Source organism: Carcharodon carcharias, chromosome 1 (assembly GCF_017639515.1).
Source record: "Carcharodon carcharias isolate sCarCar2 chromosome 1, sCarCar2.pri, whole genome shotgun sequence".
Taxonomy (NCBI): Eukaryota; Metazoa; Chordata; class Chondrichthyes; order Lamniformes; family Lamnidae; genus Carcharodon; species Carcharodon carcharias.
Window position 1 is genome coordinate 140,642,457 of NC_054467.1, and position 13,763 is coordinate 140,656,219.

At 44.7% G+C, this 13,763-nt stretch overlaps 1 protein-coding gene across 15 annotated transcripts in view; it reads left to right on the forward strand.

Moving 5' to 3' along the window:
- The window catches only part of LOC121287879 (LIM and calponin homology domains-containing protein 1-like), a 518,147-nt gene that overhangs the window by 193,951 nt on the left and 310,433 nt on the right, over nt 1–13,763 (forward strand). For all 15 annotated transcript variants that reach the window (XM_041205922.1, XM_041206441.1, XM_041206524.1 and 12 more), the window contains exon 2: nt 6,334–6,404. In XM_041205922.1, coding sequence (XP_041061856.1) covers nt 6,334–6,404 — 71 coding nt within the window. The remainder of the gene's footprint in view (nt 1–6,333; nt 6,405–13,763) is intronic.

Sequence of the window (13,763 nt, forward strand, 5' to 3'; positions counted from 1 at the left end):
GCTGCTCTGGAGGAGCTGTGCAGTACCAGACAGACCACATGTCAAAATTTGGGGTCGCCTGGTGCATGATGCACAACTTCACTATCATGAGGGCACAGAGTTAGATGGTGACCAGTTGAGGAGGAGGTAGAGGACGAGGCAATCCAAATAGCCTCTTTCTGGCCAGGCTGTCATGAATAATTCATCCAACTGCGATACCAGTGAACGCAGCTTCCAATTCCCCATTCACCACCGGTCCCACGCCTACTGAAAATACGAATTCTAAAACCAGATTTATAAACCAAATCATGCCATGACACTTACAAACATCAACTAATCACCCTTGTGTATTCTCTTGTGCCTATCTCGTGGATGCCTTTGCATGGCTATGTAATGCCGCCTCAATGGCTGAAGCATGACTGGTGGAAGGCTGTTTACTTTCACTCGGGGAGACTGGAGATTGCCTTGGGAGGAGGCTGTCATACAACTCTAGGCCTGGAAGGCCCGGCTTCACATTGCACTGTCTTGGGATGGATGGCATCTGACTAGGTGAGAGGCAACAACAAGGGCATTGGCAGAGCGGGAGGAAAAGTGCTATCATTCTGAGAACACAGCAGTTCTTACTCCATGGAGGTACTGCCACTTCCCTGGGGTCCTGCTTCAATGATCATAGTAACCTGTTGGAGGATACCTCACTGAACTGAGCTGACATACTGCAAGCCTCTTTGAATATTGGTATCCATAGCTATGATGGCAGCAGTGTAAGCTTGCATGGCAACAAGTTGAGTTTGCATGAGAGCGGTATGAGTTAGCACGGCAATGAGCTGACCTTGCATTACATATGTCTGAGTTTCCACTGCCGCACCCAAACTTTGGGTGGCTTCTACTTATGCTGCAATTGTAACTGAGACATGGCCATCAGATGCTGCACTGTGGCTGGGTCCATTAATGTTCTAAAGGAGTTGTCCACCACTTCCATGCTATAAAGGATGGACACTGAGCTCTGCACAAAGCTCAGTGCCAAATTGGTGCCGGACTCATCCATGCCTCTTGACATTGACTACTGAATTTCCGACAGGCCTACCAATACACCAAGCATTTCATTGTGTATTCCCACCTATAGGTCGCCACGAGCTGGCATCATTTTTATCCTTGCCCCATTCCCTGGCTGCAGACCTTTCATGCCCAATGTCTCATGTGCAGACCCTGCCATGATGCTATCCTCTAAAGTATGCACAGTGCCAGTATCTGAGCTGGTGGCTGCGAGTGTGAGAGTGAGTGGTGGTGTTTCTTCTTCTTTATCATCTTCCTACTCTTCCACTTCTTTCTCTTCCATCACTGCCTGGCCAGGGGCAACATTTCCCCCATTGGGGGGGGAAGTGCGGGAGTGGGCACAGGCGGTGGGGCTCCCTGTGCAGGCGGAGGGGGATTCCCTTAGCTGGGAATCCGCTCTTTCGCGTATATGCACGACAGAGCGCACAGATCTCCCTGGGGCAAAGTGCTGCCTCAGGGAGATTGGCTCCAATTCAAAAGTTGAAATAAAGGTAAAAAATTTCCCTGCCATGTCCCCTCATGTGACACTGTCACATGAGTTGGGACATGTCCATAACTTTTATTAAATCATTTGATAAAAATTTAAATACCCTCATGAAACCTCACCCCGCCAGTGGATGAGGTTTCATGCTATTTCCGAGGCTGCCTGGTTCCCGGCCTGCCCGCCAACCTTAAATTTGGACGGGCAGGTCCATCAATCAGGTTAATTAGCTCTTAATGGCCTTAATAGCCGAAACTGAAAATCTAAGTGACGCGGTGTGACATCGGGACAATCGCCCGACATATCCCTGCATCGGCAAGCTGGCCCCGCCCCCGCTCACCGACTGGAAGATGCTGGCCCAGGTTGCAGTTCTTGAGTATTTTAAAGGAGAAAGGTACATGCTAGGGCTGTGGTGAATGGAGAGGTGGAATGCAAGAGGTGCATACTGACACCATCTGTAGCTTGTAAATGAGGAAAAATTGTGGGTTGAGGGGGAGTGGGACGTGAGAAGGAGGATTGGGTATGAGGATACCTCATCTTCAGTGGTTCCAAACCCGCCACTGGCCACAGTTTCTATGATGGCCACTCTAATGTGTCCTCCATCAGGGTAAGGACAGGCAATCATGCCTGGACCCTGACGAATTACTGCTCCAATTATTCACCAGTCTGTCCTACAAGATGGGCAGGATTTTCCCATCAACGAGTGGGGTTGGGGCCCACTTGCCGACGCATAAAATGACTCGTGGTAATGTTGGGCGGAACTCCCGACTGCCAATTGAGGCCATTGACAGAGTCATTGAAACAATTAAAGGACCTGCCCATCCAACCTTAAGGCGGGCTTCAGAAAAAGCATGAAACCTCATCGATGGGCGGGATGAGTTTTCATGTAGATTTTTAAAAATTTAATTAAAGTTTTTAAAAAGGTAATGGACATGTCCCAACTCATGTGACAGTGTCACATGAGGGGACTTGTCAGGGATTTTTTTTTCTATTTTTAATATTTTTTACTGTAAAGCTGATCTCCCTGAGGCTGCACTTAACCTCAGGGAGATGAGTGCGCTCTTTTGTGCGCATGCGCGAAACTCTTGGGTTTAGGGATTCCCCCAGCCTACACAGGGAGACCATAGCGCTTCCATGCAGACATCACGCTAGGCGGGCCTTAATTGGCCCGCCCACATAAAATGGTGGTGTGCCCCCGCCTCTTGCGCACCCACAGTTCAACTTCCCCCCCCAACGGGAGGAAATTCCTGCCCAGAGAGAAGTGTGTCAGTTTGTGTGGTGCAGTCTGTTTGGGTGATGTGGCTGTTGTGGCTGAAAAGCTGTCATTGTGTGCCAGTTGTGAGATGTGATTGTGAGACTTGCAGCAATGCTAAGTGTGTGAGAGTGAGTGAAGTTACATGTTGAGCTGTGATTGATGGAGATTGCAGGTAGGTGTGTGGTGGGATTGTGGCGCATTCAGCAGTGTGTGAGGTTAGTGATGCAGTTGGTCAGGTTTGGTATTTGAAGATGCATTTTGACGTTGAGCATTTGAGAGAGGTCATTGAACTTCTTGTTGGACTGCATCCAGCTCCCAGGGGGTTGGACTCCTGGCATTGACCGTCATGGCTAAATGCCCTCATGTCTTTGCACAGTTTGCCTGGAGGGCCCCCTGCCCCCTTGTGAATAGAAGACATATCTTTCCACTTCCTTCTCCAAGGCATCCAGTGCAGTGTCAGACAACATTGGAGAATGCTGTCTTCCCATAATTCATTCTGCTTGCTTCGACTGCCTTCCACAGTTTCAGCAGCTGCTCCAGCCAGAAAGCATTTCCCCATTAATAGTTGTACTCCAGCTTTAAGAGGTGTAAGCATCATACAAATTTGGACCCCCTGCTGGGGTATGCAGCCACTCAACAGTACGTTTAGCACTGGCTGCATCTAGCAATCTTGCAAATAAGCAGGGAGTAGTTGGCATGCTGCCCACATTGCAAGCACCACGCAAGGGTGAATACTGCATTGTCATTGCTGCGCCTGTTTTCAGGAGCTTTTGAATTGAGCTGCCATGTTTTGGCATAGCATGACTTCAGCACATGCTAAAGCACTTTAGAGCCAAAGCAGTAGTTCTGAAGTTTAGTTGTAGCATCTTTTTAAGACTTGAAATACTTTATAAAATCAATATTCAGTGTCAGGCGGAGGAGTATTTTTATATCTGAGCTCCAGTTGAGGGAATTGTAGCTCTGCGGTCGAGCTGCAGACCTGGATTCTGACCCAGTTCTGAGCAAGCACATGGCGAAGGCTCACCACTGTGTTCTGTTACTCTGCTCACCTGTAAGCTGAATTAACGGTCCATTCTAAAAACAAATGCACTATTCAAAAAAACAATTATTTCCAATAAACATTTTCCTTAAGCGGGTAAGGTAACACAAAATCATTCTTATAATTTGAAGTAAACTTTAAAAATTCCTTCTTCAATGCTGATATTTTACAAGATAAAAGCTTTTGAGGCTAAAATCCATCAGTATTAATGTAGCAAATGATTGAGGATTATTTGTTCAATTGGGTTTCTTTTAGTGCAGCCTTAATTTAAATAAAAATTGACCAAAAGACATCGAGTTACAAGAAATTGGAAAAATTGAAAAAGCACCTCTTACCTGTTGGAAGAACGATGACCTCGTTATTCTAAACCATGTTCAGTAGTCAGTTCTGAGATTCAGTATTCTCTAAAAACACTGTGAACCTAATCTTTCATACTGGCCCAGTTTTTTCGTGTGTGTATAAGAATCTTGCTGCATTTTCTTTTGCTACTGTATTATTATTCAGAGATAGTTTTATACAATGAAATGTTGGAGCCTTTTAAAATAACAATAATAAAGTCCACATTGACACAGCTGCGCCTTACTGTTGTATTTTTAAATTGGTGGAATGTTTCAGTAATTTAATGTGGACTATACAACACATTCTTAAAAGCCTTTTTCTCCTTTGAAGCAGTCTGCTAGACTGATGCAAATGGTTTGATGTTAGATTTACCCCAGGATTCCCTCACAGACTGAGCTGTCAAAGTCAACAGTATGTAAAATGATGGGCTTGTGAAGGCAGGTCTACTCGGGGAACAATTGAAGAGCATGGGGAGAATTCCCCCCCCTCCCCTGTCAGGGGGGTTGTGCGGGGGCAGGTGGAGATCAGGTCTGCATCACCATTTTAGGTGGGTGCGCCTGAGCTGGATTTGAACCCAGATGAGAACGGCTTGGACTTAACCCAATGAGCTGACCAGTTCTCCCACAAATCTCACTCCTTGGCGCAGAAGAGAGATGGCTAACAGTGCAGCATGAGACTAGTCACCAGGGAGTACATGATTGCAACACCTGGGCTTGAAGATTTGGCTCGGTGATGTGCACCCTGAAGCGCTCAGCGCTCCTTGTGTGGGTTGGTGGGGGGGGGGGGTTGCCTGAGTCGGGGCCTGTGCTCTTTCGCACATGTGCAAGAAAGAGGGCGGAAATCTCCCTGAGGTACAGAGCTGCCTCAGGGAGATTAGTTTAAAAGTTCCCAAAATTTTAATAAAGAAAAGAAAAATTTTTAAGACATGGCCTCTCATGTGACAGTGTCACATGAGCTGGGACATGTCAATGAAATTTTATTAAAAAAATTTTATTCAATTTATAAACCCTTCATGAAACCTCATCCCGCCTTAAGGTTGGACGGGCATCTCAGTTTATTAGTTTAATTGATATTGGAATGGCCTTAATAGGCCTTAGACTGAAACTCTAAATGACATGCGGTGATGTTGAGATGCCCGCCCAACATCACCGCGTGCCATTTTACGCCTCGGCGAGCGGGCCCCGCCCCCGCTCGCCGAGCCGAATCTTCAAGCCCAGGTGTTGCAATCATGTACTCCTTGGTGACTGGTCTCATTCTGCACTGTTAGCCATCTCTCTTGTGGGGCAAGGAGTGAGGTTTGTGGGAGAACTGGTCAGCTCATTGGGTTAAGTCCAAGCCTTTCTCATCTGGGTTCAAATCCAGATCAGGCTGATGGGATGAAATTCTCCATAATATGTTAGCGGTAAGGGCATCAGTTTGGAAAGTCTCAACCAAGATCTTAATTGGCAAGTCTAGATCTGAGGGTTACAGAATGACTATTCTGGAGGGCTAAAATTATTGCACTGCTGAAGTCGGTAGTGCCTTCTGAGGTTGGTGTTAGAACAGAGGAATGGTAGTTTTATTTTGCGACTAGTTGTACAATAACTGACCAGAATATTTGACGCTAACAGTACATGAATGACATGGCAATTTTCATTTTCCCATCATTAGTGTTCTCTAATAAATTATTTTTTTTAAGTGATGGCTTGTGTATACCATGATAAAGGAGGAATTAAAAAATATATAAAACATTTCAAATGAAAATCAGTAAAGGTAACACATTACATTCACTTGTTTCACAAATTTTCAAGTTTGTGTTTCTTACGCATCTGTCATCAAACACAATGTCACATTTGGTTAGAAACAAGTATGTTGAGAATTTGAAGGTCTTTCTCACGTTTCTCCTAATGATGTGTTGGATGCAAAATTGCATTGGCAAGAAAGAAACATAATTCCAGAAGTGACATACATCATCTGTAATTTGCACTATTTTTGTACTGAAACCATAACTTTTTTTTTAGGAAATAAGGTCCTTGTTAATTACAAGTTACCATTTGGATTTATTTTACATGTCTTGAGTGATGGACAGACTATTCCAGGGCTGATAATGTATGCGGTCCTTCACGTTATTGTAATTTGCTTGTTAACATCAATAACTTTTCATTTCTAATTCACCTTCCTTCTAAACATTTCCTCTTTTGTTTGCAGCAAGTAACAGGCAGAAGTTTTGGTGATAAGGACTTTCGAACAGGTTTGGAAAATGGAATCTTACTTTGCGAGTAAGTAATTAATACTTCTTTTCCAATAAATTTAATACAGAAGCCAACCAAATAAAGTGAGAAACATTGCTCTCCTTGGGTGCCGAGACTGATTAAGCTGTTGGCTGCTTTTTTAAGTGGAATCAGAGCTCTGACATTATTGCATTCACAGCTTTTGCATAGTGTCTGAATTTTGCATAAAAAGATTTTACTGTATGAACCAAAGTTAGTTATTTATGACTTGCAGTGCTGCCTTTTAAATAATTAGAGCCCATTTCTGATTGAATGGAAAGTTAAGCTTGGCAAGGTCATTTACTGACAATTTCTTCCCTTTTGTGCCAAATAAGGTTCTGGCCAATGGGTGCAGTAGCCCTATTAGTTAACCTTTAATAAATAATGTAATAGTGGTGTCTTCAAGCACAAGTCACCTTGTGTAAAGTAACTTTCAACTATGGAATTTGCAGCCTGGTTTTTACTGTATTCCACTCTCCATTACAAATAAACTAGTGGTACTGAGAGGCCATATGGTTTGCCTCTCTGCCTGTATCGTGGCAGAAAGCTGTCTTCTTAAATGTAGCAGTTTATAAAATAACAATTGCAGTGATTCTGTGCCTGGTGAGGAGCCGTTCTATATAGCTGTGTCTTAGTTCAGACCCCACTTGTGTTGCTGGCAACAAATGCTGACACTGCTGCACCAATCGGAACACTGTGTTGGTTGACCATGTAAGACCATAAGACCACAAGACGTAGGAGCAGAGGTAGGCCATTCGGCCCATCAAGTCTGCTCCACCATTCAATGAGATCACGGCTGATCTGATAATCCTCAACTCCACTTTCCTGCTTTTTCCTCATAACTCTTGATTCCCTTACTGATTAAAAATCTGTCTATCTCAACCTTGAATGTACTTAACGACCCAGTCTCTACAGCCCTCTGTGGTAAAGAATTCTACAGATTAACAACCCTCTGAGAAAAGAAATTCCTCTTCATTGGTGTATTAAATGGGCAACCCCTTACACTGAGATTATGTCCTCTGGTCCTAGACTCTTCCACAAGGGGAAACAACCTCTCAGCATCTACCCTGTCAAGCCCCCTGAGAATTTTATATGTTTCAATAAGGTCCCGCTCATTCTTCTAAACTCCAGTGAGTACAAGCCCAACCTACTCAACCTCTCCTCATAAAAAAAGTCCCTTCAAACGCGGGATCAACCTAGTGGCCAGAATTTTTCCCTCGTTGGGTGGGCTTGGCAGGAGCGGTTAGGAAGCTGGCCAATTAAGGCCCGTCTTGCGTGGATCATGAGCAGCAGCGCTGAGCGCTACCTGTGTGGATGGTTGGGGGGTGGGGGTGGATGGAGAGCTGGGCCTCGCGTGCGAAAGAGCACTTCAATCTCCCCGAGGCACGGAGCTACCTCAGGGAGATTGAAGCATTTTTAAAAAAATTAATGAAGGCAATAAAAATTTAATGAAATATGTCGCCTCATGAGACGGGACATGTTTTTAATGTCAAAAGAAAGTTTTTATTTAATTTGTATTAGCTTTAGGAAACCTCATCCCGCTCGTAGATGAGGTTTCCTAACAAATGTAAAGGTTGCTTGGCCGTTTTGCCTGCCCGCCAACTATTAGGTTGGACGGGCAGTGTAAATTTGAAGTTAATTAGCTCATTACTGGCCTTAATAGGCCTTTCAATTATCGGTGGGCGTACAGCCAACTCTGGTGTGCGCCCGCCGAACGAAATATCGCATGAATGTGTGATGACGTTGGGACACATGCCCGACGTCATTGCGCGTCGTATTACGTTCGAGCGTGTCAGGCTTGTGCCCGCACACCAAAGGTAAAATTCTAGCTAGGGAACCTTCTTTGGACTGCCTCCAATGCCAGTATATCTTTCCTTAGATAAGGGGACCAAAACTGTTCACAGTATTCTAGGTGTGGTCTAACTAGTGCCTTGTATAGTTTTAGCAAGATTTCCCTATTTTTATACTCCATTTCCTTTGAAATAAAGGCCAACATTCCATTTGCCTTTCCTATTACCTGCTGAACTTGTGTGCTAGCTTTTTGGGATTCATGCATGAGGACCCCCAAATCCTTCTGTGCTGCAGCTTTCTTCAGTCTTTCTCCATTTAAATAATATTCATCTCCTCTATTCTTCCTGACAAAGTGCATAACCTCACATTTTCCCACATTATATTCCACCTGCCAAGTTTTTGCCCACTTACTTAACCTGTCTATATCCCTCTGTAGACTCCTTGTGTCATCCTCACCACTTGCCTTCCCACCTATTTTAGTGTCATCCACAGACTTAGCGATAGTAGATTCATTTTCCTCATCCAAGTCATTAATATATGTTGTAAATAATTCTGGCCCCAGCACTGATCCCTGTGGCACACCACTAGTTACAGGTTTCCTTCCTGAAAATGCTGCCCTCATCTCAACTCTCTGTCTTCTATTATTTAGCTAAACCTCTATCCATGCTGATATACTACCCCTAACACCATGGGCTCTTATCTAATTAAGTAGCCTTATGTGTGGTACCTTATCGAATGTCTTTTGGAAATCCAAATATATTACATCTACTGGCTCCCCTTTATGTATCCTGCTTGTTACCTACTCAAAGAATTCTAATAAATTTGTCAGGTATGATTTCTTCATGAAGCTATGCTGACTCTGCTCAATTATATTATGCATTTCTAAACACCCTGCTATTACATCCTTTGTAAAACATTTTCCCAGCTTAACAGATGTTAAGCTAAATGGCCCATAGTTACCTGTTATTGTCTCCCTCCCTTTTTGAATAATGGTGTTACATTGGCAGTTTTCCAATCCTCTGGGACTTTTCCAGGATCTAAGGATTTTTGGAGTATAATTATCAGTGCATCCACTAACTCTGCAGCTACTTCCTTTAATATCCTAAGATGCAACCTATCAGGCCCAAGCAACTTTTGGCCTTTAGCCCCATTAGTTTCCCTAGTACTTTTTCTCTAATAATAGTTATTGCATTTATTTCCTCCCCCACTTTTGCCCCTTGATTATTTAGTATTTTTGGTATGCTACTAGTATCTTCTACCGTGAAGACTGATGCAAAATATTTATTCTACTCCTCTGCCATTTCCTGGTTCCCCGTTATTATTTCCCTAGCCTCAGCCCCTAAGGGGCCTAAATTGACTTTGGCCTCTCTCTTCTATATTGAAAGAAGCTCTTACTGTCCATTTTTATGTTACTTGCTAGTTTACCCTCAAAGTTTATTTTCTCCCTCATATTTTTGGTAGTCTTCTGTTGGTTTTTAAAACTTTCCAAATCCTCTGGCTTACAACTAACATTTGCCACATTGTATGTTTTTTCTTTCAATTTGATACTATCCTTAGCTTCCTTGGTTAACCATGGTTGGTTTATCCCCTTGCTACACTCCTTCTTCCTCACTGGGGTATATCTTTGTTGTGAGTCAAGAACTATTTTATTAAACACCTGCCATTGTTTCATCAACCATCTTTTCTGCTAAACTCCGTTCCCAGTCCACTCCAGTCAACTCTGCCCTCATTCCTTTGTAATTACCCTTATTTAAGGTTAACACAGTTGTTTCTGACCCAAGTTCCTCACTCTCAAACTGAATGCTCAATTCCCCCATTTTATGGTCAATGTTTCCTAGGGGATCATTCACTCTGAGATTATTTATTAATCCTGCCTCATTACACATTACCAGATCCAAAATAGCCTGATCCCTGTTTAGATCCACAACAAATTGTTCTAGGAAACTGTCCCAAATACATTCTGTGAATTCTTGCTCATGTCTATCTCTGCCAATTTGATTTTCCCAATCTACATGAAGATTAAAGTCACCCATGATTAATATACTGCGTTTTTTACATGCCCTCATTATCTCCTGATTTATTCTCTGTCCTACAGTATAGCTACGGTTAGGGGGGTCTTCTTCCCCTTGTTGTTACTTACCTCCACCCATTTGGATTCCACATCTTCCAATCCAAGATATTTCCTGCTATCGTACTTATTCCATCTTGTACTAGCAAAGCTACCCACCACCCTTTCCTTCCTGCCTGTCCTTTCAAAAAGTCACATACCCCTGAATATTTAGTTCCCCTTGGTCTTCTTGTAACCATGTCTTTGTAATGGCTATAAGATCATACCCATGAACCTCTATTTGTGCCTTAATTCATTTATTTTGTTCCGATAACTAATGCATTTAAGTAAACAGCCATTAATTTAGCCTTTTTACCATTTTTCCCCCTTTGACCCTATTTGCTGCGGTTTTTTTAATGTTTGCATACCCTGTCCCTTCCTGTCACTCTCTGGGTTTCATAACCTAAATATTTGCCCTGCAATGCTGCCATATCCTTTTGCTTTGTAAGCCTACATATCCCCTCTCCAGAACCCTCCCTCCCTCTATTTAGTTTAAAGCCCTCTCTACAGTCTTGCTATTCAATTCGCCAGGACACTGGTTCCATCATGGTTCAAGTGAAGCCCGTCCCTGTGGACCAGCTCCCTTCTATGCCAGTACTGGTGCCAGTGCCCCATGAACTGAAACCCATTCCTCCCACACCAAACTTTGAGCCAAGCATTTAACTCCTTAACTTTATTTACCAGTTTGCCGGTGGCTCAGGTAGTAATCCCGAGATTATTACCTTGGAAGTTCTGCTTTTTAATTTACCTCCTAACTGTTCAAATTCTTTCAGCATTGTTGGTACCAACGTCCTATCAACATTGTTGGTACCAACGTGGATGACGACAACTGGGTCCCTCCCCTCCCACTCCGAGTTCCTCTCCAGCCCTGAGGAGATGTCCTTAATTTACAGGGTCGGTAATGCAAGTATGTTTGAGTCTGGTCCACATGCAGGAAAAAGTAATATCTCAGGTTATTAACTAATCCTGCAATTTCCTGACATCTGGTGTGTACGTGATTAAGCCACAGAACATTTGCCACAGAGCTTGACCATGGGGCAGTTGAATTGTTTATTTGCAATATGTGAGCAGAGCTTGTGAACCAATAGTTTATTTGGTATATTTGCAGAATTTGTCAACAGATTCTGTTAACCTGGTGATGAATTAAACTGCAGTTTGAAGAATGAGTTGTTAACAAAAGACAAACTAATCTGTAACAGATGAAACGCTTTGTAGTCTTGTGTACATAGGGCCAATCAGTGCATGGAATGCAACTGGAAAACCTGTATTATGTATTTCTACGGCAGGATAAGGGAATGTTGTTGACACAAGTTTGCAATTATATGATGCTTATTTTATAAAGAATTTAGCCTGAATTCTCCTCTCCCCATTGTAAGATGGTCAGAGTCGGACTTTCACCTACTGGTCTGACCCTGCCATGACCCCACCTGGTTTTCCAAGTTGAAGATCAGTGAATATGCAAAGCAGTCTCCTAGCAGCATACCTGTTAGCAGCAGGAGCCCATCACTTCCTCAATGAAAATTCTGGCAGTGCTACAGGGACACTGCCGCCATAGCACCTGAAGAGGTACATCAAGTTCAAGGAGCAACAAGAGCCCCTCTGATCGAGCAGCTTTTTATGCCTTGATTTGCTTTCCCTAAAAGAGACATGAGAGAAACTTAGTCTGTTGCCTCAGGAGTAACTGCCACCACCTCCGTCCTGACAGCCCCTACCCTGTCACCCTAACAGCCCCTAGGTATGGTCGTGGTATGAGTAGAAGACAGGGAAATAACAATTTTCTAGCCATTAGGAGGACATTTTACCCACCGGCTGCAATGTTAGGTCATCATGCCATATAGTCCCATTCCCAGCGCGTCTGCCTTATTAATAATGCATTCCTGGGAAACACACTAGATTGCAGGTGGGGCAGCCTCTGATTTGCCCGCCCCGCTGTCACGTCAGGCCTTCAGTAATCCGGGCGCTATATTTATAGGCCGCACAGAGCTGGCACTCTCTAAGGCATCGGAAGCTGCTGCAAAGTCATGGCAGCCAAAGGGAGGAAACATGCTGCCCCCAGATTTAGCGATGCCTCCCTTGGGTGCCTACTGGACACAGTGGAAGCCCATCGTGAAGTCCTCTGCCCTGCTCTGGGCGAAGACCAGCAAGCAAGGTCACCAATCCAGCATGGGAGGCGGTGGCAGCAGTGGTCAGTGCCAGCGCCCTGCAAAAGGGGACAGCCACCCAGCGCCAAAAGAGGATGAATGATCTCCTCCGTTCTGTCAATGTAAGTCACTCTTCTCATCACTCTCAACTCACACACTCACAAACCCATCACACATCCACAGGGCCCTCACTCACTGCTTGTTCAAGGGACATCACCATTCACTCTCCCTCACACACCTTCATCTGTCCTGCGGTTCATGTCCTCATCCCAATCATGGCACCACTCACCACCCACAAATATCAGACATTGTTCTCATCTGGCCTGGCAGGCATCCTGCTTACAGTCTCTCCATCTGTCTTCATGCAGGACAAGCTGGAACACAACAAAAGGGAGAGGTTGCAGACTGATGGAGGAATGCCTGAAATCAAGGTCCTCACAGACTTTAAAAATAGAGTCATCTAGCTGGCCATTGACCACCTGGACCGTTCCTGTGCTGACGGTGAGGTCAGCGGTGAGTGAGGATCCAGCAGTGCAACATCCATCAGACAACCATGCTATGAATGAGTTCCCCTATTCCGCAGTCCCCTGCCATGCACTAATAATCCCTCATTGCTTTCGCAGGCACATCTGTGAAACAGCCGAGGGGGTCCACAACCCAGATCCTTGACTCAAGCGCCAAAGACACCTCAGAAGAAGAATCCGATGACACCCTAATTAAAGATCCATTAAAGACTCCACAGTGCTCACCCCACCCTCTATCAGTGCAGAGACACACTTGGACCTCATTCTTGAATAGACTCGGGTTCACAACCTGGTGAGCGCATTGCACAGTCCGATCCACAGCAGGTAGAGGCAGGGACTTTCCACGTGTTCGGCATTCGGAGGACTGCTGGAGGCCAGAATGTTGCTGAGTCTGAGTCAGATGACGAGCCTCTGGACTCTGCCATGTCACAGTTGCTGAAGCTGCAAAGGCAAGCTCGGGAACATCAGGATGGGATGTCTGCTGCACTCCTCAGATTGCAAGGCACAATGGAGGAGTCTGTCCACCTTCAGACTGAGGTTATAGCAACGGCATGCCAACACACCAAGGTTAACACTGGCAGGATGACAGCTACCTTGGAGACCTTGGTTCGGGACATTGGTCCTGCACAGCTGCACGGGCTGAACTCCACAGCTGACGCCATAATTAGCTTCCAACATTGTCAACACGAGAGAGGTGCTGGGCAGCTCAATCTCACTCCAGCTTCCCCTTCTCCTCACGGAGTCAGTCAGGGGCCCTCGGGCACCCATAGAGAGGAGGATCAGCGGGTGCACATTCCGGAGCCAT